Below are 24,805 nucleotides of genomic sequence, written 5' to 3' on the forward strand. Positions count from 1 at the left end.
AAAAAAGAGGAGAAAGTAATTTGAAAATCACTGATTTTGTCCTGTGCCCTCATTGTACACAAAAGGAAAGAAGATCCAAGGAGGAGAGGGGATGTTCCCCAAGGTCACAAAGCTTAGTGTCAGTGTAGAAAGACCCTGAACCCTGGGCACACTTTTCAGAGGGAGGGAAAAAAAAGGTAGATTATTTGGAATGAAGAGCTGAGGGTTTGAAGGTGACTTAGCAGGCCCGAAAATCCCCCAGATCACATGGCCAGTGGGGGGGGGTGACATCACATACCACTTGTGCCAGCCTTCCTGGGGGTGGGAACCAGGAGGGAACCAGAAGGGATCCAGAGAGAGTCCCCAACAGCCTGACCATGGAGTCCACAGTCACAGACACACACATACAGCCCCACACTCTTGGTTAATCCCCACCCCCAAACTCCTGCCTAGCCCCTGACTATGATCTCTGTGAATATTGTCTCCTTAGGCCATGGAGGGCTGAACCAGCTAGGAGGGGCCTTTGTGAATGGCAGACCTCTGCCAGAAGTGGTCCGCCAACGTATCGTAGACCTGGCCCACCAAGGAGTGAGGCCCTGTGACATCTCTCGCCAGCTCCGTGTCAGCCATGGCTGTGTCAGCAAGATCCTTGGCAGGTAAGCACGAAATTCACCACACACCACCTTCACTATAGGGCTTGCCTTCTCCACAGAACTCATGCAGCATGACCACCTTCCCCTCTCCCCCAGGGACTGGGGATTTGCTCCCAAAGTCCAGCTTTGTTGCCAAGACCTAAACAAGGGTGCGGAGGGACTTTAGGGCCTCTTCCCGTCCACTGCTCTTCTGTCGTTTTCCACCATTTTCCCCTACTTTGTCAATTTCACCTTCCTTTAGTTTCTCACTCTCCCTTCTCCTTTGCTCCCTGTCTCATTTGCTACAGATTTCTCTGCCCCTGAGGCAGGAGAATCTTCCACAAAAGTCCTCCCCCACTGAGTCAACCTAGGAAGATAAAAGCAATAGGGAAGGGACATAGAGTCAGACACACGCGGCTCCCAGAGTCTCTCTGACCCCTGCCAGAAGGATGCCTAAGTTTGTGCTGCTTAAATTATAATTCCCAAGCCACCTTCAACAGAAGCAACAGGCTTGTGTGATGAAGTGCAGATTCCTAGGCCCCTGCCCAGACCTCCTGAATCACCCTGACCAGAGACCAGGCCCAGATGCTGTGGTTCTTATGAGATGACCAGGGAACACTTTAAGGAGTGGCAACCAGTGACCTACAAGGGTCACCTGAGAATAGTGTTTCACAGCCCTGGTTGAGAATCCTTTGGACAGCATTGATCAAAAAGAAAAATTATTTATGCTTTAGCCCAGGTCAATTAAATTAGAGGAATCAATTAAATTAAAGGAATAGGCTCAAGTGTGAGGATATTGCTAAGCCTCCCTTCCTGCCAAGTGATTTTAATTCTCCTCAGCCAGGGTTGAGAACCATTGACTCAAAGGTTCAGGAGGGGCTGGGAGGTACAAAGGCCTGCCTCAGAGCTGACGTGGCCACATATTCCAGTCTGGAGAGACTCTTCTGTCAGAAGTGCACCCGTGCCAAAGCTTGAGTCAGCTCCATGTACGTGCACCTGTCCCCCTCCTCTGAATCATAGTGGATTTAACAGGAGTCCTGCCTGGACCATTCATTGAACCATGAAAAGCCCTGGCTCTCTGCCTGACGTTGTTAGAAGAAAGTGTGGCACAGAGAGGGGACTTCTGAGATGGTTGCGGTGTCCCAGAGGGGACACAAGCCCTTGTCAAATGAATGGAGTTTTAAAGAGCCAGATTGTTTTTCATGACAGAGAGACAGAGTTTCTACAAGGAGGGGAAAATATCCATGGACCTGCCAAAGCTGCTAGCTGGGGGCTAGAAGGAGGGGAGGAGGGGAGACCCTGCAAGAAGAGACTCAGCTTAACAGGCTGACATTCCAGAGCCCACAAGGAGCAGCTTTAACCTGAACCACATAACTTAGTAGAAAACCAACAACCAGAGAGTAAGGGATATGGCTTAAGCTTGGACACAGCAAGGAGCAAAAGTGAACCAGCAAGACAGAGAAGCAGGCCCGGTGACCGAAGCTGGCTTCCCCGGTAGCCAAGGAGGAAAGCTGACCAGTCATGGTTTAGCCAAGAGAAGCTGGATGTAGCCAACTGCCACCGTGAACCTATCTCTCACACAGCACATAGGCTAAGATTTCCTTTCTCAGAAGGTGGGTCTTTTGTGCCCCATATGATACCTTCTGCAGGTGCTGGGACACAGCAGACTGATCAGAGGAAAGGGAAGGAGAGAAGCCAAGGTGAGGCCTTTATGGAGGGTTCTGGTTTGGCAGCAGCATGAGCCTGTCCAAGTGAGAGACACGGACAGTTCTGGGAACATCAAGTATTTGAGGCCAGCCTTAGGAGCACATTTCACCCCCCCAGACCCCTCACCAAAAGCCTCAGGGGCCAGAGAAGCCCTGACTGAGTCCCTGTCCAAAGACTCCACCTGCTTATTGGGTAATTTTGGGGGGTTCTCTATTGGAGTAGGTACTACGAGACTGGCAGCATCCGGCCTGGAGTGATAGGGGGCTCCAAGCCCAAGGTGGCCACCCCCAAGGTGGTGGAGAAGATTGGGGACTACAAGCGACAGAACCCCACCATGTTTGCCTGGGAGATCCGAGACCGGCTCCTGGCTGAGGGCGTCTGTGACAATGACACTGTACCCAGTGTCAGCTCCATTAACAGGTGAGTCTCTGAAATCAGCTAGGGCCCCTGGGCATTGGGGCATCTCAAAAAAGACCAGAGAAGGGCCTAGCTTGGGTGTAGCCAGGGCTGGGAAGGGGCTTCATACTGAAGAATCAGTCTGGGAGCATCCTGATCCTGTACCAGGCAGCATCACACCTCCCTGCCCCTCATCCATCCCATTCTGTGGGGCACCCTCCCAGCCCTTACTATGAAACCTGATAAAAAACCAGCTTTCAGGATAAGAAACTGTGCTGTCTACAGTTTCCTTCCTCAAACACCAGATCCTCTTTCATTCAATAAAAGAATCTTCTTGAATTGATTCTTTTATGAGCCACAAGACCCCTAACCTGGCCAAATTCAAGCATTCACCCATTTGTTTAGGCCTTCAATTATTCGCTCTCAATCATTTACTGAACACTCATTTCTTCATTAATTTGTTCACACATAATTCGCTCTTTCACCATATGCTAGGCCCTGGAACACACATTCCTATCTTTGCATAGCTTATCATCTAATGAGAACACAAACACTAATCAAGTACCCATAGAAAACACTGTAAAAATGCAGCTCTAATTCCTGCTAAGGAGAGGGACATGAGGGTGTGTGAACTAGCATAGGGTGCCTTGCTTCAGGGTTATGAAAGGCTTCCTCTAAGAAATAAGGAGAAAAAGTTAACTAGATGAGAGGAGCAAAAAAAGATCCCAGGCAGCACATGCAAAGGCCCTGTGGCTAACATAATTTTACACAGAAAGCCGAAAGAAAGCCAGTATAGAGATAAGGGGGGCATGAGGTAGACTGAGGTTGGCCATGTCAGTAGGCTGCACTGCAGGAGCTGGGGGCCGAGTAACATATTCTTGTCTTCAGTCTATGAGCAATGGGAAGCCCTTGGCAGATGGCTGAGTGGCCTTTCAGAAAGTTCACTCTGACTGCGCTGAGGGAACCAATTACAAAGGGTCAAGAGTGAATGGGGTGAACCAGGGAGTGACCCTTGAGGGAGAAAGCTGGTAGTGGCATGCACTAAGGTATTGACGGTGATATGCAGAGAGGGGTCAACATTGGTGAGGTTTACAAGGACACAGAACTCAATGACAGGTTTGATAGGAAGGTAAGAGAAGGAGGCAGATGATTGCCCCATTTGGATTTCTGCCTTGAGTGATTGGTGGTTCCAATCATGAAATGGGGACACCAGAGAAGACCAGATGTGAGAGTGAGGAAACTGAGTTTGAGGTGCTTTGAGATACCAGAGTGGGGTGTCAAAGAAGTGACTGGATCTGGAGCAGCCATGAATCCTCTCTCCTCCTCTTCTCTCACGGCCTTTCTTCTCTTCCCTTCAGAATCATCCGGACCAAAGTGCAGCAACCATTCAACCTCCCCATGGACAGCTGTGTGGCCACCAAGTCCCTTAGCCCAGGACACACACTGAGTGAGTGCTGAGGGCCCCAGGACACATCCAGCCCCTTCTACATACCCACATACACACAGGACACACAGCTGGCCTGGGTCCCAGGGAAGAGTTCCTGAGGCACTGAGAAGTGGGAGCCCTTCAGATGGCATTGACTCCAAGACTCCCCGTGGCCTCCAGCCTCTCTAGGGCTCAGTCCATGGCATGGCTTGACACCTCCTCCATGAAGGCAGCAGGGACAGTGAGGGGTGTCTCTCCCACATTCTGACCCTCTGCCTTTCACCTCTCCACAGTCCCCAGCTCGGCAGTCACGCCCCCGGAGTCACCCCAGTCGGATTCCCTGGGCTCAACCTATTCCATCAACGGGCTCCTGGGGATTGCTCAGCCTGGTAGCGACAGCAAGAGGAAAATGGATGACAGTGAGTGTTGGGGACAGGGGGATAGTTTGGGGGTGCAGAAGAGCAGTTTGCTCAGGCTTTAAGGGGACAGATGCCCTTATGGCTCTGGACTTTATAGGGGCTCTGAAAACCTCCCTGAATCACCCACACTCTCAGCTGGCCAAGGCCCTGGGCCCAGGGCGTCTTGCCCTTTCCCTACCTCCAGGTGACAGTCTGTCCTCTACTTTGGCCTGGGGGATGAGTAGATGGGTCCACTGAAAGCTTTCTCCCTGCCTGGGGCCACCAGGTGACCAGGACAGCTGCCGGCTGAGCATCGACTCTCAGAGCAGCAGTACCGGGCCCCGAAAGCACCTTCGCACGGACGCCTTCAGCCAGCATCACCTTGAGCCCCTCGAGTGCCCATTTGAGCGGCAGCACTACCCGGAGGCCTACGCCTCCCCCAGCCACACCAAAGGAGAGCAGGTGAGAAGCCAGGCTGAGAGGTGAGCTGGGTTGGGCAGGTAGAGGTCAGAGCAAAATGTGCCCTCCTGATAAGCCTGCAGTCCAGCCACCAGAACAGCTAGAATTCACTTTGTGGGCTCAGGGCACAGGCTTCTGCAGCTCCAAGCCCAACACACACTTTATTTTATTACCCTGGCATCGTCCTCATCTCCCAATCCTCTTGGCCTCCCTCACCCAAAACCTTTGAGCTTTGAGCCTGGCCCTTTCAGGGAGGGCAACGCAACCTGGCAGTGCCACCCCCTTGCCATCAGCATCTTCTGCAGACTGCAGGGTCAGGCCTCACAAGTCTAAAGTGGTAGCATGAAGTCTTCAAAGTCTTCACATGATGACCTCAGCCACCACTTCCTTGTCCCCCTCCGGCACTCACCCTGCACACCCCAAGGCTCTGCATTACTCATGCCCCTGAGCACGCTGCCCTCATTCACACCTCTCTGCCCTGCACACCATGTGCCCTCTTCACTGCGTGCCTTTCCTCCCACTTCTCTACCTGGAAAAATACCACAGCCAGCATGACTCAGCTCTAACATCACCCTCTCCGAGAATCCATCCCTGCCCCTCTGACATGAGTGGCCTCTCTGGCCCCATCTGTGTTCTGTTCTGCATGTCCCCAAACCACCCCTAATGGCTTCTCACAGCGTATCCTAATGACTTAGCAGACAGGTGTAAAGATATGCAGATTTCTTAAGGATAGGGAAGCCTCATGAGACTTGAAACATCGTGGCTTTTTTTTTTATTATTATTAAGTCATAAACACACAGGTCATGTATACATTAATGCATTTATGGGGTACAATGTGCTGATTTCATATACAATTTGGAATGCTTACATTGAACTAGTATATCCCGCATGGCTCTTTATCCTCAGCATCTAACGTGGTACCCTCTCCTAACAGATACTCAGCAAAGGGACACTGAATGAATGAACAAACGAATGAGTTGAGAAATCCAGGACAATCAATCACAAGCTATAGGGAATTGTTTTTTCCAGTGCTTGGGACAGGTGAAATAATTATAATGGGCTGCGTCTGTGAAAAGTTGACAGAGACATAAGAGGCCCCTCCCTGAGGCCAGCACAGGCTCTAGTACTCTGAAGGAACTGAGCCCTCAGTCTACAGTGGTGATGTCCTCCTGCCCTCACCCCACTAAGTCACCAACTTAAGATCATCTTTAGGGTGGCGTCTGCCTGCCCCTCTTTGCTCACCTCACGCTGTCATTTGATCTAGGAGTGAGGTGAGCGTATATGCCTGTAACATCTGAGTGGGACCACAGTAACAATGCCAATAATCAGCTGAACCACCGCCAATGGCCATCTGGGCTGCTGGCCCTCTGCCAGTGCCCGCAGCTGGGCAGGCAATCTGCGTCAGCGATTTTATCAGCTTGAACTGTGGCAACCACGAGGGTGCAGGGGAAGCCAGCCGTCAGCAGACCTGGGGAGAGAGCCTGGGTGCTCCTCCGAGAGTCAGCAAATGGCTCCAGGAGGGAAGGGGACATAGCGGTGGGCCTGCAGGAAGCCTGCTGTGTGAGGTGAACCTGCAAAACCCATGTGCAAGCACCAGCCACCCTGTGAGAGCAAAGAAGCCTTACTGATGAGCCCCTTGGCACCTACTGGGTCCCAGAGCCATTTCCTTGGATCCATTCCCTAAGCCCCACAAAGCACCCTGCTTGGCTGAGAGCCCCTGTGCCCTGCTGGCAAACACTTGTGGGGAATCCTGGAATGAGAGAGTCCTAGGGCTAGCAAGGACCTTGGTAACCACCTAGTCCAGTGTCTCCAAATGCGTAGAAATAACCCAGGCCCAAGGAGGATGGGGGGGGGGTGGCTCAGGGAAGCAGATGGATGGCTGTGGAGCTCGGGCCTCTGGTCCTAGTTTCATTCAGACTGGCCTACTGCCACCTGTTTTAGATATGAGGCTTCTATGTATGTCCTATTTTATGACTGCAACACAGCATTTGGAAACTATTGAACTGTTCCCACTGTTCATCCTACAGATGAGGAAACTGAGGCCCAGCACAGTGCCGATAAATTACCCATTTCCTTGCTCCATTAATCACGCACTTATTCACTACCCTGGCATGGTGGGGAGGGGCCGGGAGAACCAGCCTAAACCGAGGGCCCCTTGTGTCCCAGCCCTTGTCTTTCCTACCTTTGGTGACTGACTGTGCTGCCAAAGGAACACTCTGTGCTCTCTCACCTGGGCACGGGAAGGCCCTCTGGCCTGGGAGCCAAGAGAGAAGCACAAGTACACACTGGCCTGAGGATGGGGCATGGACAGAGCCATCCCTTTTATAAAGTCAACATGGGAGAAAGTGGTCAACAGAAACATCATGTGACCTCATTCCTGGTTGCTATTTCACTATGGGACATAGTCAAGAGTGTACCAAGAAGCCTATGAAAAGAATGTGATATTATGGCTGAGACCAAGAATTTGGAAGCTTCCCACTCTTCCCATAATTCTGAAATAATAATACCTATGACAGACAATTACTTATTGTACCTCTGTTGTTATCAGTCTGTAAGTATATCAAATTTCAGCTGGACACAGTGGCTCATGCCTATAATCCTAGCACTTTGGGAGACCAAGGAGGGAGGACTGCTTGAGCTCAAAAGTTAGAAGCCAGTCTGAACAACAGCAAGAACCCATCTCTACTAAAAATATAAAATTAGCCAGACCTCATGGTGTACACCTGTAGTCCCAGATACTTGGGAGGCTGAGGCAGGATGATCGCTTGAGCCCAGGAGTTTGAGGTTGCAGTGAGCTATAATGATGTCACTGTACTCTATCCAGGGTAAAAAAGCAAGACTCTGTCTAAAAAAAAAAAGGTCTCATTTAATGCTTGCATTAGCCTACAGGTAAGAAAATCAAGTCTTAGTGAGGTCCAAGCAGACTAAAGCTATGTGGCAGGTCATCACGGAACCAAAGCTCTAACTCGCTGCTGTCCCCAATTCAAACTCAATCCCAGTAAAAAAAAAAAAAAAGAAAAAAAAAAAACCAGTCATCACAAGATGGTTAAGCCATTTGATATAAAATAGCCAAAATGTTTGACAATATTTTTATCTTTTTTTTTCACGAAGTTGCCTAGATTTTGGAAGTTATACGTTTCTGAGTAGATACTTTGCTAGGCAATCAACATATCCATGAGGGGTTTTAAACTTTTCTTACGCTTTCCAGAAATTAGGTATTTTGTTCAATTTCATTAAGCTGAGCTCTAAGGAACTCCACCCTGCCTCTAAGTGGGACTCCTCAAAAGACATGGAACCAGAGCACCATTTAGTCAGTAATTGCCGCTACACACTAATGGTGCCCTGGTGGCCTCCAGAATTGACTTTGAGCTTCCAAAAGTGCCCGGCATGCAACCGGAAAGTGCTGTGGCTCTTTGGAGAACCCAGCTCCATGGAAATCACTGAAAACAACTGCCTTTAGTGCAGCTTACATAACCACAGAGCATTCCCTGATTTTAGTCGTGCACAATCTTTCCCATGGTGGGTGTGTGCCATGCATGACTCTATGTAGGGAACAAGTGTATGTTTGTGCTGTCTTGTGCCCTGGTGGGAAGGAGCCATTGTGAGGGGATAGGGTACATTTGCCTTTAGTTAAATTCTTTTTGGAAGGAGCATCCAAGGCCATAGCTGTGCTCATGCCAGCACTTGATAAAGAATATTTCCAACAAAATCAACTCAAGTATCATTTTTAAGCTGAACCTGCATGCTTCTATTTGTTTGGATATAGAATGAGAGAAGAAATTCACCTGCTCTGGGGGGCAGAGTACCTGAGGCAGCATACAAAGAAGTGGGTTTAGTCTCAATTTCATTATACAGTCCTGGGCCATTTACCCTTCCAGGTTTCAGGCTCCACATAGAAACTAGACATTATGCTCATGTCACATGGCTGCTGAGGGATTCTATCTGGGTAACAGAGGCTCATTGCTAATGTAAGAAGTGGTCATTATATTTTCCCCGATTAGGATAGTGATTGAGAGAAGGACCACTGGGGCCTGACCCCTCGTCTGAATCCTGGAATCCTGTCTCTGCCCTATATGGATGTGTGGCAAGTTTCTTAACCTCTCTGAGCCTGTGTTCCCTATCTGGAGAGGAATTCATGAATTAGTAGAGTGTAAGGCACTCAGAAGTGAAGTCACCCAACAGGACTGCTCCAGCCCTTGGCACCTTCCTGTACTCGGTGGGGAGGCAGGAAGGAGACCAGCCATCCAGCCTGGGCATGGTCCTCCGGGGGTCGGGGGACACTCTCCATCCCATGCCTGTGCTCCCGTGCCACCAGCCCGCCTTAAATCCCAGGGATGTGGGGAGATGGGGACAGCTGAAACACAGCCACCAGTTAAGAATGTACAGTAAGAAGAGGATGATGATGAAAGGCACTTTTCCTGGGGAGATTAAGGCCACCAACTGCTAGGACAGGCTGCAGGGCCTGTAGGAAGGCTTGCCTGCCCAGGGACTTCTCTGTGCGCTGACTTCTCTTTTTTCCCCAGGGACTCTATCCGCTGCCCTTGCTCAACAGTGCCCTGGACGATGGGAAAGCCACCCTGACCCCTTCCAATACGCCCTTGGGGCGCAACCTCTCAACTCACCAGACCTATCCTGTGGTGGCAGGTATGACGCCAGAGTCTCCCGGACCAGCTGGCCCCAACTGTGAGGGCAGGGTGGAGGGCCGGGGAAGGCAGAGCTTGGCTGGCCATTAGGAGGAAGGTGTCTGGGGCCCTGGTCTGGAGAGGAGAGGCCGGCTGTGTCGGAGGGGCCTTCAGGTGGGTCAAGGGGGTCCAGCCTTCAACCCTTGGCCGCTCCTGGGACCCCTCGCTCCCTCCTGAGGAGAGCAGATTCGAGGCACACGCGCGCACAGCCCCACCTGCACTGCTAAAAGGCACAGCAGGGAGGCAGAGCGTCTCTCTTCCCCAACTGAGGCCCACCTCTCGCCCTCGCGCCCTGGCTCCCCGCAGGACCCTGAGAGCAGCCGAGACTGCCGGCCCCGCGCCGCCCGCACCCTCCCGCATCTCATGGCTTGGTTTGTGCATGTGCCCGCCCCGTCATCTCACACCCCTCTCTCCTTGTTGTCTCCCTCCCTCTGGCAGATCCTCATTCACCCTTCGCCATAAAGCAGGAAACCCCCGAGGTGTCCAGTTCTAGCTCCACCCCTTCCTCTTTATCTAGCTCCGCCTTTTTGGATCTGCAGCAAGTCGGCTCCGGGGTCCCAGCCGGTGCCTCGGTCCCGCCCTTCAATGCCTTTCCCCATGCTGCCTCCGTGTACGGGCAGTTCACGGGCCAGGCCCTCCTCTCAGGTACGACAGGGAGGTCCCGGGCTATGCAGGTTTGCGGGGGGCGGGAGGGGGATCCTAAGACCAGCGCCTGGACCCTCTCCCTTCTCTCTCCTCCCTGGCCCCGATGATCTTATCCGCCACCACTCTATTGTCTAATTGGTCCGGCAACTTTTGGAAGTTCTCCACAGGCCTTGGGAGGGGCAAGCGCTCTGAGGGTGCCAGGAAGTGGGGTATATCACCCAAAGAGTCCATGGAAGAGCAGGGACCCAGGAGCCAGGAGTAGTAAAGTAGAAATACTTCATCTTGGTAAAAAATAAAATAAAAAAGAAGGAAAAACGAAGAAAACTTTGGAAGGAAAAAGATATTGGCTTTTGGAGCCAACCTCAGGATCAAATTTCAAAGGACAGAGTTCAGTCCTAGTTATGTCTCCATAATGTAGCTATCTTTGTGCCCAGCTTAACAGCATCACCCATGAAGGACAAACATCTTTTAAACACTGTACACCCAGAGTGATTCAACAGCTTGAGAGCTGGGGAGTGGGGGACCTCCCATCAAAATTTAAAACTACAAGTGCCTTGTGGGGCATTCTGAGCAAACCTCAGGATACAGACCCAGAGAGGAGAAAGGCCTGGCTAAGGTCTCTGGCTAGGAGCATAGTGTCAAACAGGGACAGACCTTGGGTGGATCTGGGGCTCCTTAGCAGAAGAATGTCAGCCCACCCAGCCAGGGCATGAGCAACAGCTGAAAAAATCAAGTCTTTGCTTTGGACAGAAGTCCTGAGTGCAGTGAGGGTGGGAGCAGGGGCCCATAACTGTGATCTCATGTATCAAGGGCCTCCACAGGAATGAGACTAGTTTAGATTTGGGCTCAAGGGGAGGGAGCAGGACCAATGGAGGAAGCCAGCTGTCTCAGGTCAGCACTGGAAAAATTTCCTTAACCTTAGTGCTGTCTCTTAGGGGTATAGGTATTCAGTGACAGAGTGAATGCCTCCCCACTGCCCTGCCCCTCCATCATGCAACTACATTGAGATACTAGGGCAGAGACCAGTGGGAGGGTGGCAGGGACCTGTCACAGAAACAGCCCAGAGTCAGACAGTGCATCTAGACCCATGGTTTTCAAATTTTCTGGGCCTCTCAATGCTTCTGTAAAGTAAAAGCCTTTATAGAAGCCATGTGTCCTCACCAGATCGCTGAAGATCTGCTATGTTTGAAGGAGGGGCCCTGCCACCAGAAAGCTCTTGAACTTGAGTACCTTTGCACTACTGCACCAGAGAAGCCCAGAGGGACTCCAGGGGCATCTGATTCAAGTCCATGTAGTTTCACTTGTAAACCCACTCTGCATTTTCTGTATCTAAAATGGGAGGAGTCCCAGCCGGTGTCTCGGTCCTGCCCTTCAATGTGTTTCCCCATGCTGCCTCCGTGTACCCTCCTTGGAAGAGGTGGGTACCCAAAGATGGTGTTTAAGGGTCTAAAGGGAGGAAGAAAATGTTGACTCAGAGTACAGAATCTCAAAAGAGAGTGAAATCAGCAGAGATGGGTCATTTATTTTGACCAAAGTGATTAAAGGAGAAAAATCTGTGAGCTGAGTGGAGTTATGTCAGCCAGAGAAAATGGGATAGAGAGGAAGCTGTGGAGAGAACAGAGAAGACTCCCATTTATTGTGGGGTCATCTACCTGATAACCGGGAGGCCTGCATGTCTCATGTAAATGGCAGACCAGGGCCAGGGGTGGACTGGAGCAGTGAAGGGATGAAGGTGTGGATATTGGAAGCAGGTCTCAGTTACTACCAAGAGGTGGAAAGGTTTGGTGGGACCAGCCGAGAGGCGAAGGAAGCACCTATAGCCACTGAAAGCAGCTAGATGTGGCCCGGCGCCTGTAGCTCATGGCTAGGGCACTAGCTACATACACTAGAGCTGGGGGGGGGGGGCGGGAGGAGGTTTCCGAATCCAGCTTGGGCCCACCAAACAACAATGACAACTACAACCAAAAAATAGCCAGGTGTTGTGGCAGGTGCCTGTATAGTCCCAGCTACTTGGGAGGCTGAGGCAAGAGAATTGCTTAAGCCCAAGAGTTTGAAGTTGCTGTGAGCTGTGATACCATGGCACTCTACTCAGGGCAGCTTGAAACTCTGTCTCCAAAAAAAGAAAAGAAAAGAAAAAGAAAGCAGCTAGATATATCAGAGCACAGGCATGAACAGTGATATGAAGTGTAGATGGAGTGCCCAGGGCAATCTCACTGCCCCCCAATGCCCCCATCACCCCCATCAGTCTCCTTATTAGAGGTGCACATGTCCCTTGTCAACATGCAATTGATCAGAGCTGACACTTGCCACTGTTACCAGTTCTGAATTCAGTGGACATGCCCACTTTCACAGCCATGCAAGACTAGGAAGTCATCCAACTCTTAAGACAAAGCAGCTGGCAGCAGACACCAGGTGGTCAATCACGCAGCAGGTAGCTGAGTATGCAGCACTGACACATCTTTCAGGCAGGTGGCCCCCAAGGCAAGCCTAGCTGATGCTGAAATGCAGATGTGAGCACCTTGAAAGCTGCTGGCTGGCCACTGGGCCCAGCCTGAGGGTTGACAATTCAGCACGGAGGCAGGGGCTCTGAAAAGAGTGAGAAGTGCCAGGCTTGGAGGGATTGGTCCAAGCAGACAGCCAAGAGCAGAGAGCAAGTGAGGACTGCTGTTCCCAGAGCTGAACCTAGCCCTGTGGCCCCCATACAAGACAAGTGATGGCTTGTATCCATTGTGAGCTCAGAGTATCAGCCTCTCCACTACGGCCTCTGGGCAAGACTGAACTTAAATATGTAATGTGTGCCTGAGCCACCGTGAGAAGGCTGGGAGGAGGCAAGTTAGGAAAGAAATGATTTTAAGAGTCTGGGAGGTTTCAAACCTACCCAAAGGAAGAAGAGGTGAGCTTGAAAGAAACCTAATTATTCCTAAAGGGTGTTACAGACCAGGGAAAGGAGGAAGGAGCCTGGTGAGCTTCATTCCATAATCAGCTCAGCTTCACCGGAACCTTCTGAGCACCTCACAGTGACTCCCTAAGAGCCCTTTCTGCCATCTTCTGCAACTCCTTTACCTGCTTCATAGAGTTTCTCTCTGAGTTAATTCATCCCGCAGCCTGGTGGCTCTGATAGTGTGATATCCAAGGTGACTATCATTTCAGTCTCTGCAAACAGCCAAAAAAGGGGAAAATGGCAGTGTTTGAGAAATAGTCAGATTGGCTCTGACATTCCTGCCAGGTCCCTTGGGACACCCCAGTCTGGCCAGGACAGCAACATTGAGGCCATCCTGGTCCTAGCTGCTGCAGGGCTAAATCCAGCTCAGCTAGTCAGAAAGCTCTGAGTAAGGTTTTAACATCAAAGAATCCATTGCCCTCCTCCATCCTTTTGTACAAAATTATATTTCGTCCTGCCAAAGAGATTTCCAGGCTGCCATAAATTCTCCTTGCTATCAGAGCAAGATAAGGAGTTGAAAAGGGGTTATGTGGAGGGCAGACATCAAAGGGGGAACCTAGTATAGTCTGGAATCACCTCTACCCTCACTGGCTTTTGGATCCTGGTCTCCACCAATTTTTAGAATATTTAGTGATATTCCTGGAGTTTAGAGTTTTCTTAGGGAACCCCACTCCACAGCTAGTCAACATGGATCTGTGCCTTATGCCAGCCTCTTAAAAATAGGACTGCATTGGAAGAATAGTTGAATGTGGAGTGGCTGGGATGCATAGCAAGGATAAATTTATGATGAACCTTAAAAACAAAGAAGTAAAAAACAACAAACAAACAAACAAACCACCTCCCCCACGAAAAACAGAGAAGTAAATACGAGGGCATGAATAGGCCTTGGGAGGTGTCTCTACCTCATGGCATCTGTGGTTTTGTTGCTAAGAAGATTGCAAAGTTTTTGCTTTGAAGAAAATATGTATTTAAAAAATTGGAGCAAAGTGTTTGTGGAGCTGTTAGGAGCATTCAGGGCACTACGGTCTGGGTAAGGGCTGTCCTGAGTAGAATCTTACCAGCCTTCCCTGGAAGGCCAAGTTTCAGAAGGAGGCCTTCAAGAGTCTGCTCTGGTGTTTGATGTAGAAACCTCTTTCCTACTGGGAAAAAATTAGGGATTTGGGGGAGGTGAAGATTAAAATCTCCCAATACAGGGGAGTGAGGCCACTGAGTTCTACAAGAGTAATATGGGGGCTAGTTCTCATGAGATGGGGCCTAAGGATGGACTAAATCAAACTGTGGCCTCAGGGGTGTATGTGCCCTGGAGCTCCCCTAATAAGCTGCAGGGCTCAGATAACCATAGGGCCAGGTGATAGAAAGGGACAGGATGAGGGCAGGAGGAAGGGGAGCATGGGGCCCCAGGCTGTGGGCTAAAAGGAGCCCCACAGAGCAGGAGGTCAGAGACAGCATGTAGGAGGCCTGAGAGCCACAACTCACCACCCGCCTGCCCAGTGCAAGAAGGTAGACGCAGTTGCTGCATCAGAATTGTTCTCAGCACAGGGTGCCAGGAAGACTCTCCCATTCAATCACACGGTCACCCCAATCTGTAAGCTCTACTCCAAACTGCTTCCTCTTGTGACAGACAGGGAGCTGTGGTGCAGAGAATTAAGTGGCTTGTCATTCATCCGGAGTCTGGCCTGCATCTAGAGAGCTCTTGCTCTCCCGGGGAGAAGGAAGTAGGGACGGAAGCAAAAAGGAGAAGTTATCAGGCCGGAATCAGCCCCCACCCGCTTCTAGCACCCTCCTTTCCTCACCAGGCTCTGTGCTGCTCCTGGTCTCACACCCTCCACATCACTCTTTCCCTCTCCTGGTCCCCAGCCCAGATGCTTCATCCGATGGCCCAAGGGACTGAGTCTGAGGGCCAATTGAATGCCATCTTCTTCAGCGTCTGCATATTTCTCCCTCTACTTCTAAATACACTAAAATTCCTTGTTCCCCTCCTGTGTCTCCAGCCCTTCATTTCTTCCCCTAACGACCCTGTGTCAGGTGAAATGAGCCCACCTGTAAAATTACAGAAGTCCTGCCATTATGTGGTGGGGCACCGAGCCCAGCTGGACACTGTGGTAAAAGTGAAACAAATTAGAAGGTGGTGCCAGCATTTGCCAACACCTTCCCGTGGTTTTATGTAATCCACACTAACAGCTCATTTCAGAGAGGATTTCTTCTGTCAAAGTTCCATTGACGCGTAACTATTTCTAGAATGTGCTCATCGCACTAATCAATGCCCACGTAAAGCAGGAAACCCTGGCTCTGAATTATGCTGATAACCTCACAATAATAGTAATAAGGTGTGTAAGGCTACTTTAATTTTTGTCCCACTTTGCATATGAAGAACCTGAAGTTTGGAGTGCATAAGTGGCTGGTCTAAGGGCACTCAAACATAGAAGTGTGTAAGAACCAAAGTTGCTCTCATTTCTAGGCCCTTATTCCCTCTAGAGCAGCAGTTCTCAACCTGTGGGTCGCAACCCACAGGAACTCTATTTAAAAGCCGCATTAGGAAGGTTGAGAACCACTGATCTAAGGGAAGCACAGCGTTGAGGATGCCTGATCTTGTTTATTGACAGCCCCTAGGCTTAGCTCCGATTGTTCTTGGCCTGTGCCTCTGGCCTTGCTAATTAAACTTTTTTTTTTTTTTTTGCTTTTGATTTTAATTTTCTGTCTTTGGGGTTTTAATTTTTTAATTTTTTAAATTATTATGGGTACATAATAATTGCACATCTTTTTTTTTTTTTTTGAGACAGAGTCTCAAGCTGCCTTGGGTAGAGTGCTGTGGCATCACATCTCACAGCAACCTCCAACTCTTGGGCTTAAGTGATTCTCTTGCCTCAGCCTCCCAAGTAGCTGGGACTAAAGCTGCCCACCACAATGCCTGGCTATTTTTTGGCTGTAGTTGTCATTGTTGTTTGGCAGACCCAGGCTGGATTCACACCCATCAGATCCAGTGTATGTGGCTGGCGCCTAGCTGCTTGAGCTATAGGCACCGAGCCATAGTTGCACATCTTTATAGGGTACGTGTGGTGTTTTGATACAGGCATATGATGTGAATTAATCAAATCAGGGTAATTAGGGTATCCATCACTTCAGACATTTATCATTTCTTTGTATTAGAAACATTTCAATTTCACCCTTTTCATTATTTTGAAGTATAGCCTAACTTATTGTTGATTATAATCACTGTATTGTGCTATCAAATATTTTCATTTTATCTAATATATTTTTGCACCCATTAATCACCTCTACTTTACCCCTCCCTCCTTGTTACCCTTCCCAGCCTCTGGTAGTGATCATTCTCCTCTCTGTCTCCATGAATTCAATTGTTTTTCATATTAAACTTCCACATATGAGTGAGAACATACAAGATTTGTATTTCTGTGCTTGGCTTATTTCACTTACCATGATGTTGTTTCACTTAACGTGATGTTCTCCAGTTCCATCCATGCTGTTGCAAAAGGCAGGATTTCATTCCTTTTGTGGCTATATAATATTCCATTATGTATATGTACCAAATTTCCTTATCCATTTACCTGCTGATGGACACTCAAGTTGATTCCATATCTCAGCTTTTGTGAAAAGTGCAGCAATAAACATGGAAATGCAGATACCTTTTTGGTTTACTAGATTCCCTTCCTTTGGATATATACCCAGCCGTGGGATTGCTAGGTCATGTGGTAGTTCTATTTTTTTGTTGTTGTTGTTGTTTTGTTTTGGATTTTTTGAGACAAAGTCTCACTTTGTTGCTCAAGCTACAGTGCAGTCGTATTATCATAGCTCACTGCAACCTCAAACTCATGGGCTCAACGCAATCTTCCTGCCCCAGCCCCTCAGTAACCTGGGACTTCAGTTGCCCACCATTATATCCAGGTGATTCTTTTATCTTTTGTAGAAATGGAGTCTCACTTTTGCTCAGGCTTGCCTCAAACTCCTGGCCTTAAGCAATCAATACTCCTGTCTCAGCTTCCTATGATGCTAGGATTACAGGCATGAGCCATGGGAACCTCTGGATGAGCTAACTGTAACTAAGACAGGGGTCACCACACCCAGGTGGTAGTTCCATTTTTAGTTTTTGAGGAGCTTTGATACTGTTTTCCATAGCAGTGGCACCAATTTATATTCCCACCGGCAGTGCATGAGGGTTCCTCTTTCTCCACATCCTATTTTTTTGTATTAGGAACACTCCAATTTCACCTTTTTCATTATTTTGAAGTATAGCCTAACTTATTGCTGATTATAGTCACTGTATTGTGCTATCTAATATTGTTCATTTTATCTAACTATATTTTTGTACCCATTAATTATCTCTACTTTACCCGTCTCTCCCTGCTACCCTTCCCAGCTGCTGGTAATGACCATTCATTATTGCCTTTTTGATAAAAACCATTTTAACTGGTTTTTATCAAAAACCAGTGAGATGATATTTCATTGTCATTTTGATTTGTATTTATCTGATGACTAATGATGAGCATTTTTCCATATATATGTCTTCTTGGGAGGTATGTCTATTAAGATCCTTTGCCCATTTTTTATTGGACTATTTGATTGCTTTCCTATTGAGTTGTTGGAGCTCCTCACATAGTCTAGTTATTAATACCTTGTCTCACAGGTAGTTTAGTTTGCAAATATGTTCTTCCATTCTGTGGGTTGTCTCTTCATTTTGTGGATTATTTCCTTTTCTGTGAAGAAGATTTTTGGCTTGATGTTACTCCATTTGTCTAGTTTTGATTTGGTTGCTTGTGCTTTGGGGGTATTATTCAAGAAGTCCTTCCCCAGACCAATGTCCCAAAATGTTTCACCAGTGTTTCCTTTCAGTAGTTTCATGGTTTCAGGTTTTAAATTTAAGTCTTTAATTCCATTTGGTTTGATTTTGTATATGGTGAGAGGTAAGGATCTAATTTCATTCTTCTGCATATAGGTATTCAGTTTTCCCAGCAACATTTATTGAAGAGAGTATTTGCCCCACTGTATGTTCTTGGCATCCTTATCAAAGACATGTTCACTAAAGAGATGTGAATTTATTTCTGGGTTCTCTATTCTGTTCCATTAGTCTGCATGTCTGTTTTTATGCCAGTGCCATGCTGTTTTGGTTACTACTGCTGTGTAGTATAATTTAAAGTCAGGTAATATGATTCCTCCAGTTTTTTTCTTTTTGCTCAAGATGGCTTTGTGTATTCTGGATCTTTTGTAATACCATATAAATTTAAAAAATATTTTTTCTGTCTTTTTGATGGGAATTGCATTACATCTATAGATTGCTTTCAGTAGTGTGGACATTTTAACAATATAATTCTTCTAATCCATCAGCATGGAATATGTTTCTATTGTTGTATGTCCTTTTCAATTTCTTTCATCAATGTTTTATAGTTTTCATTATAGATACTTTTACTTCTTTGGTTAAACTCATTCCTAGGTACTTTATTTTATTTGTGGCTATTGTAAATGGGATTACTTTCTTGGTTTCTTCTTCAGATTTTTCACTGTTCGCATGTCAGAATGCTATTGATTTTTGTTTGCTGATTTTTTTTATCTTCAACTTTACTGAATTTGTTTATCAACTCTAATAGTTTTGGGTTGGAGTCCTTAGGTTTCTGTAGGCGTAAGATCATATGTATCATCTACAAACAAGGATAATTTGACTTCTTCCTTTCCAATTTAGATACCCTTTATTTCTTTCTCTTGTTTTATTGCTCTAGCTAATTGAGCATTCTTGCTTTATGCCATATCCCAGTAGTTTTTAAAAGTGCCTAGTTCATAGTACTTACTCAGTAAGTATTTGTTGAGTGAATTAATTATCTTTAGGCAATCTCTAGAAAGAGAGGTGAGGAGGAGGTAGTCACTGTGGCATTCAAGACTTACATGTTTCATGGTATATGCCTTCCCTTCCATCATTACTAGGCACCCCTTGAAGGGGCTGAGGTATGAAGGCCCCAGAGGTGTTGATGAGAGAAAAGTTGGGCAGGTAGTGCCACAGAGAAGATGGACTTGGTAAGTTCGTTGTCAGGAACTCATCAGTGGCCCATGTAAGTCCTTGGAGAAAAAAGCAATCCCCAACATGGAAGAGGCAAAAGACATTTGGATAAAATGGTCATAATATGAGACAGTGGTTCTCAACCAGAGACAATTTTACCCCTACTCTTCCCTCTAAGGGCATATGGTAATGTTTGGAGACATTTTTGGTTGCCACACAGAATGGATAGAAGCCAGGGATGCTGCTAAACATCCTATTTGGCACAGGACAATCTCTTATAACAAACAATTATGCAGCCCAAATGTCAATACTGCTGAGACTGAGAAACTCTGTAAACATCACCAAGACCAAGGATGACCAAATAATTCATCATTCAAACTGGAGCATTTTTACAGTAAAATGGGTACTATTAAAATAAATATGCTAAGATAGTGGTCAACATCTGGGCAGACATGGGGAAAACCAGGATGTACTGTCACCTTGCCAAGAATCTTTGGGTAAGGAATAGTCTGGTCAGAGCCTACAGAACATAGGGGTGTTGGGAGAGGGGCGTATGTGAGGGATTATGTTTTCTGGCACATGGGTAGATGGGGAGAAGCTTGCCAGGTTAGGTGGTGGTATCCAAAATGGGAAGGTTTGAGTTCTTGATGTAGAGAAGAGGCAGAGCCAGAGAAATGGAGTTTTTACAGAGCTGCCTTGGTATCACCAAGACAGTAATTTTCTCACAAATTGTAGATAAACCAAGAGAGATTTGTGTCTGGTTTGCTAAAAATGGTTCTTTTCAGAAATGAAATTGAGAGCGATATAGCTCGTGGTCACATTTGAAAGCTAAATATCTCTCAGCCAAATCGCCTTCCTAGGGCAAGGATAGCTGATAGGTTTCATGCCCCCTTGCAACTCTGATTGATCCACCTGGAAGGTTCAGCTGGGGATCAGGAGTTCCCTCCACTGAATGGGAAAGAGTGTGGTGGTTGATTAGCAATGTGTGTCAAAGGAATGAAAAGGATAGTGACCAGCCCATGGGCTGTATGCCTGCCACCGTTCACAGGGCCTTGTTCTTGATTGTCCTCAGAGCCGGGGCTAAAAAGCATGAGCTCTGAGCCAAGTGACCTGGAGTATATTTGTTGAGGGCAGCTGTGCCTGCTGCTGTGCTGGGTGTCATTGGACATAACAAAGACCAGAAGACATAGCCCCCAGCCTCTAATACAGTGACATTTTTGTGAATAAATAAAATACATTCACATAAATAAAACCACTGGGGAACAGGGAACAATACAGGGCTGCAATAACAAGTGCTGCCTGCATGGTAGAGCTGCGGAAGACCAGAGGACACAAGCATTGGACTCAGAGGAGGGTGCTGGGAAGACGTTTGGAGACTGGCTTTGGAAAGAGTGGCAGTAGCATGGGAGGAGAGTGAGACAATAAGGACAGGAGCCCCCAGTGGCCTAACTGATGACTGTTTGCTGTGTTTTTCCAGGGCGAGAGATGGTGGGGCCCACGCTGCCCGGATACCCACCCCACATCCCCACCAGCGGACAGGGCAGCTATGCCTCTTCTGCCATCGCAGGCATGGTGGCAGGTAAGGGGAGGGCATTGAAAAGAGGAAGGGCTGGTGGAGGGAGCAACAAGAGCAGACAGAAGCGTGTTGTATCCCATTAATAGATTTCCCAAAGAGCACGGAAAGGTGGACCGCAGTGGGTATCTTCTTGTAAACGCCTGTAGACAGTGCCCTAGTGCAGACCTGGCTTTGTTGTTAACTCACCCCAGCTTGGTCTCTATGTTCTCAATTCCCCCACATTTCCCACCTTGAAGAAAAGGGATGGGCTGAGACAGACCTGTGGCCAAATCCCCACTCCCCAACTTCTTCCAGGATTCAGTAAGCATAATGGAACATCCTCCAAGGGTCAGCAAAATGCCGCAGCCAAATACTAGCCCTGCCCTTAAGCAACCCCAACCTCCCAGAATATAACTCTGGTAAATGTTAGTGACCCCTGCTGCAAATCCTGAGTATGAATGGTCTTGATGGTGACAATGAGGAGGGTGAAATGATTGAAACATACCGTCCACGCTCCACCCTGCTTAAGTAGAACTAAGAATCTAGGTACTCTCAGGGTACTACTGAGTATGAGATAAGCTTGGAGTGTTTCTCTCTCCTCGTTTGGACTGTCTAGGAGTTCTGCATGCCAGTCAATTGGATTTCTTTGTCTGCCAGTCATCATCCAGTGGTGATCCATGGTGTAGAGATCTAGACAAATGAGGACAATGAGAATTTCTTTGGGCAAGTCTCACTCCTTTAGGAGCCATCCCTAGGAGATGGATGGGGTAGAAATGAACCACATTCACCACTCAGATGGGCCTGGGGACCTAGAGCTTCTAGAAAGGACTCTGAAATCAGGACATCTGTGACCTCATGGCAGCCGTGGCCCAGGCTCCCTGTCTCTAACCCCAAAGACAGCACATTTGCCCAGACCTGCCTCCTTTCCTCCCTGGTAGGGGTTAATCTTTGCCAGCTGCCCACTCTGGGCACCCTGTGCAGAGGCAGGTGGGCTGGGCTCTCCTGGGCAGAGCAAGGGGAGGGAGAAAGAGGGGGAGGAAAAAAGCTCGGTGCTCCCTGGGAACCTGCTGAGCTGGCACTTGTTGCTGCCTGGTTACCGTGGCGATGTGCTTAATGCAGCGTTGAAAATACAGAATACTGACTCCTCTCTCCCTCCTGGCCCTGGACTCCCTCCCTCTCTCCCTTCCTCTTCTGGAGCGTGAAATGAGATTGGTCAAGATAAAAAAGGAAAAGATTCGGTTATTTTTTTAAGAGTGTGGATAATGGGGCCTCTCAATCAAAATCCCAGGCTCCAGTCGGCTCCCCCATTCCCCTTCCAACCCCTCCACCTTCCCCTGCCTCCTGCTTAGAGGAGGAGGAAGAAACATAAAGCACAAGGCTTTTCTCTTAATTATGAATCATTCCCTGAGGGCAAGCCCAGGGCAAGGGGTTCCTGGGGCCCAGAGTCTGACCTATGAAGTAGCTGGAAGGCTTGGGCCTCTCATCAAAGGCCCCTGGAAAGACTTCATGGGTGCTGTGGAAAAAAAAAAATAGCATAGCTAAGACATTGACTAGAAGTGAATTGCAAAAGGGAAGGGCTGCACCCAGTGGATGGGGTCCCAGTAAGTTGCATGCAAATCAGTTTTCAGAAAATGCAATACCATTTAAATGAATCACCTGGTTCCTAGGAAGCCTTTGTGCAAGTTAGTTCTTTTTTTTTTTTTTTTTGAGACAGAACCTCACTATGTTGTCCTCTATAGAGTGTGGTAGCATCACAACTCACAGCAACCTCAAACTCTTGGACTTAAGCAATACTCTTGCCTCAACCTCCCCAGTAGCTGGGACAACGACAGGCACCTACCATAATGCCTGGCTATTTTTTTGTTGAAGTTGTCATTGTTGTTTAACAGGCCTGGGGTGGGTTTGAAACTGCCTGCCTTGGTGTATGTGGCTGGGGCCCCAAGCACTGAGCTATGGGCACCAAGCCTGCAAGTTAGTTCTTAAGGAACTAACTAGTTTTGCCAAAAAACTATGTGTCCCTCTCTTACCACTGCCTGTGATTTCCTAGTTGAATGAATGGGGATCCCTGGCCATTCAAGTCAATAAACTTTCACTGGGCACCTACTGAGTGCATGTTAGGCCATGAAAAATGCTTAAAGCGAGACATGCCAGTGACATTCATCAATCAATTGTGGAAGGAAGGAAGGAGGTGATCATTTATTATGCACTTCTGCATGCGTGGCCATTCATACATTTAACATCATTTCTCATTTTATCCCCACTATAAGACTGAAAGGCTGATAAACTGAGACTTAGAAAAACAAAGCCATATGCTCAGGGTCATAGCCATACAAAGTCATTGAGTGCTGCAAACAAAGGTCTTTTGATTTCCAATTGAGGGCTCTTTCCCTTACACTGCACTGCCTTTTACCATACCAGAAATAAAAACACAAGCTACAGCAAAGTGGTATGGGAAAAGCACTAGGACAGATTTCCCTTGTTTCTTTACCTCTGTTTGCCTTCTCTCTCTCTCTCTCTATTTTTTTTTTTGGTTCTGGCCACAGTAATGCAGTTAATGACCTTCATATCAGTTCTGGAGCAGAACCAACAGCTCCAGATACATGGATCCATCTAGCCATCTATTCATATTATCTTTACATATATTTTTCCCCATACATCCATGCATTTCCTATCTATCCTCCCATCCATTCTTTTTTTTTTTCTTTTGTTTTTGTTTTTGAAACAGAGTCTCACTCTGTTGCCTAGGCTAGAGTGCTGTGGCCTAGCAACCTCAAACTCTTGGGTTCAATGAGTCCTCCTGCCTCAGCCTCCCAAGTAGCTGGGACTATCAGTGTCCACCACCATACCTGCATTTTCCTATTTTTAGTAATGGCAGGGTCTCACTCTTGCTTAGGGTGGTCTGTAACTCCTGGGCTCAAGGGATTCTCCCATCTTGGCCCCCTAGAGTGCTAGGATTACAGGTGTAAGCCACCAGACCTGGCATATCCTTCTATGCTTTCATCATCCATCTCTCCATCCATCCATCTGTCCTCTCATCTTCTTATTCATGTGTCTTTCTGTCTATCTATCCACCTTTCCATTTATCTATCAATTCATCCTTCCATCTATCCATTCACTTTCCATCTATCCTTTCATCCTTTCATCACTGATTCTTCCACCATCTGCACTTTCATCCATTCTTGCATGCTTCCACCCATTCACCACTTTTTCACATAAAAAGAGTATTGGTTGACGATCTGCTATATGAGTCGCTAGAGGTACAGTAGTCAACAAGTCAAATTCCTCTATTCATGGAGGAATATGTTTCTCACCTAATAGTGGAGAGAAACATAGAGTAAACAAGTCAAGGAATGAATGAATATGATAACTCCAGATGGTGATAAATGCTGCGAAGACAATAAAAAGGGATGATGTAATAAAGAGCCACAGGGAAAGGAGATAACTACTTTAGATTGGGTGATCAGGGGAGGCCTCTGTGAGCAGGTGTTCAAAGTGGTCAGCCAAGTGATAAACTTGGGCAGACCATCCCTGGCCCAAAAGAACAGTGAGTGCAAAGGCCCTAAGGCAGGAACTAGTTTAGCATGGTAGCACAAAGAAAGAAGACAAGTATGGCAAAGAATAGTGAGTGATTGGGGGAAGTGCCAAAGGATAAGAGAGGTTGGTAGTGGCTAGGTCAATTTTTGAGATGCAACTCAGTCTTCTGAGAAAATAGATTGTAGACAGTATGGAGAGATGGCACAGAGACAAGTTAGGGGATAGTTGCAGTAGTTCTTGCAAGAGATAACTAGCTCAGGCTAGTGAGCCAGCAGCAAAGGAGGAGAAAAGACCCTGAAGGTGTATTTTGGTGGCAAACTTAACAAAGCTTTCGGTGAATTGGATATAGGGATGAGAAAATAGAGAGAAGAAGGATCACTGGTAGGTTTGGGCTTGGGAGAGTGCCTGGCTGATGGAGACAAGTCTAGATGTGGGAAGCCAGGAAAAGAT

At 47.7% G+C, this 24,805-nt stretch overlaps 1 protein-coding gene across 1 annotated transcript in view; it reads left to right on the top strand.

Annotated features, from left to right (window-relative positions):
* Positions 1–26: 26 nt before the first annotated feature.
* The window catches only part of PAX8 (paired box 8), a 31,175-nt gene continuing 6,396 nt past the window's right edge, over positions 27–24,805 (top strand). Inside the window, exons 1-8 of the mRNA XM_023518815.1 lie at positions 27–635; positions 2,541–2,738; positions 4,073–4,161; positions 4,434–4,559; positions 4,825–5,000; positions 9,521–9,641; positions 10,197–10,324; positions 20,744–20,845. Coding sequence (XP_023374583.1) covers positions 442–635; positions 2,541–2,738; positions 4,073–4,161; positions 4,434–4,559; positions 4,825–5,000; positions 9,521–9,641; positions 10,197–10,324; positions 20,744–20,845 — 1,134 coding nt within the window. The 5' untranslated portion in view covers positions 27–441. The remainder of the gene's footprint in view (positions 636–2,540; positions 2,739–4,072; positions 4,162–4,433; positions 4,560–4,824; positions 5,001–9,520; positions 9,642–10,196; positions 10,325–20,743; positions 20,846–24,805) is intronic.

Source organism: Otolemur garnettii, unplaced genomic scaffold (assembly GCF_000181295.1).
Source record: "Otolemur garnettii isolate 467f Iridium unplaced genomic scaffold, OtoGar3 scaffold00148, whole genome shotgun sequence".
NCBI lineage: Eukaryota > Metazoa > Chordata > Mammalia > Primates > Galagidae > Otolemur > Otolemur garnettii.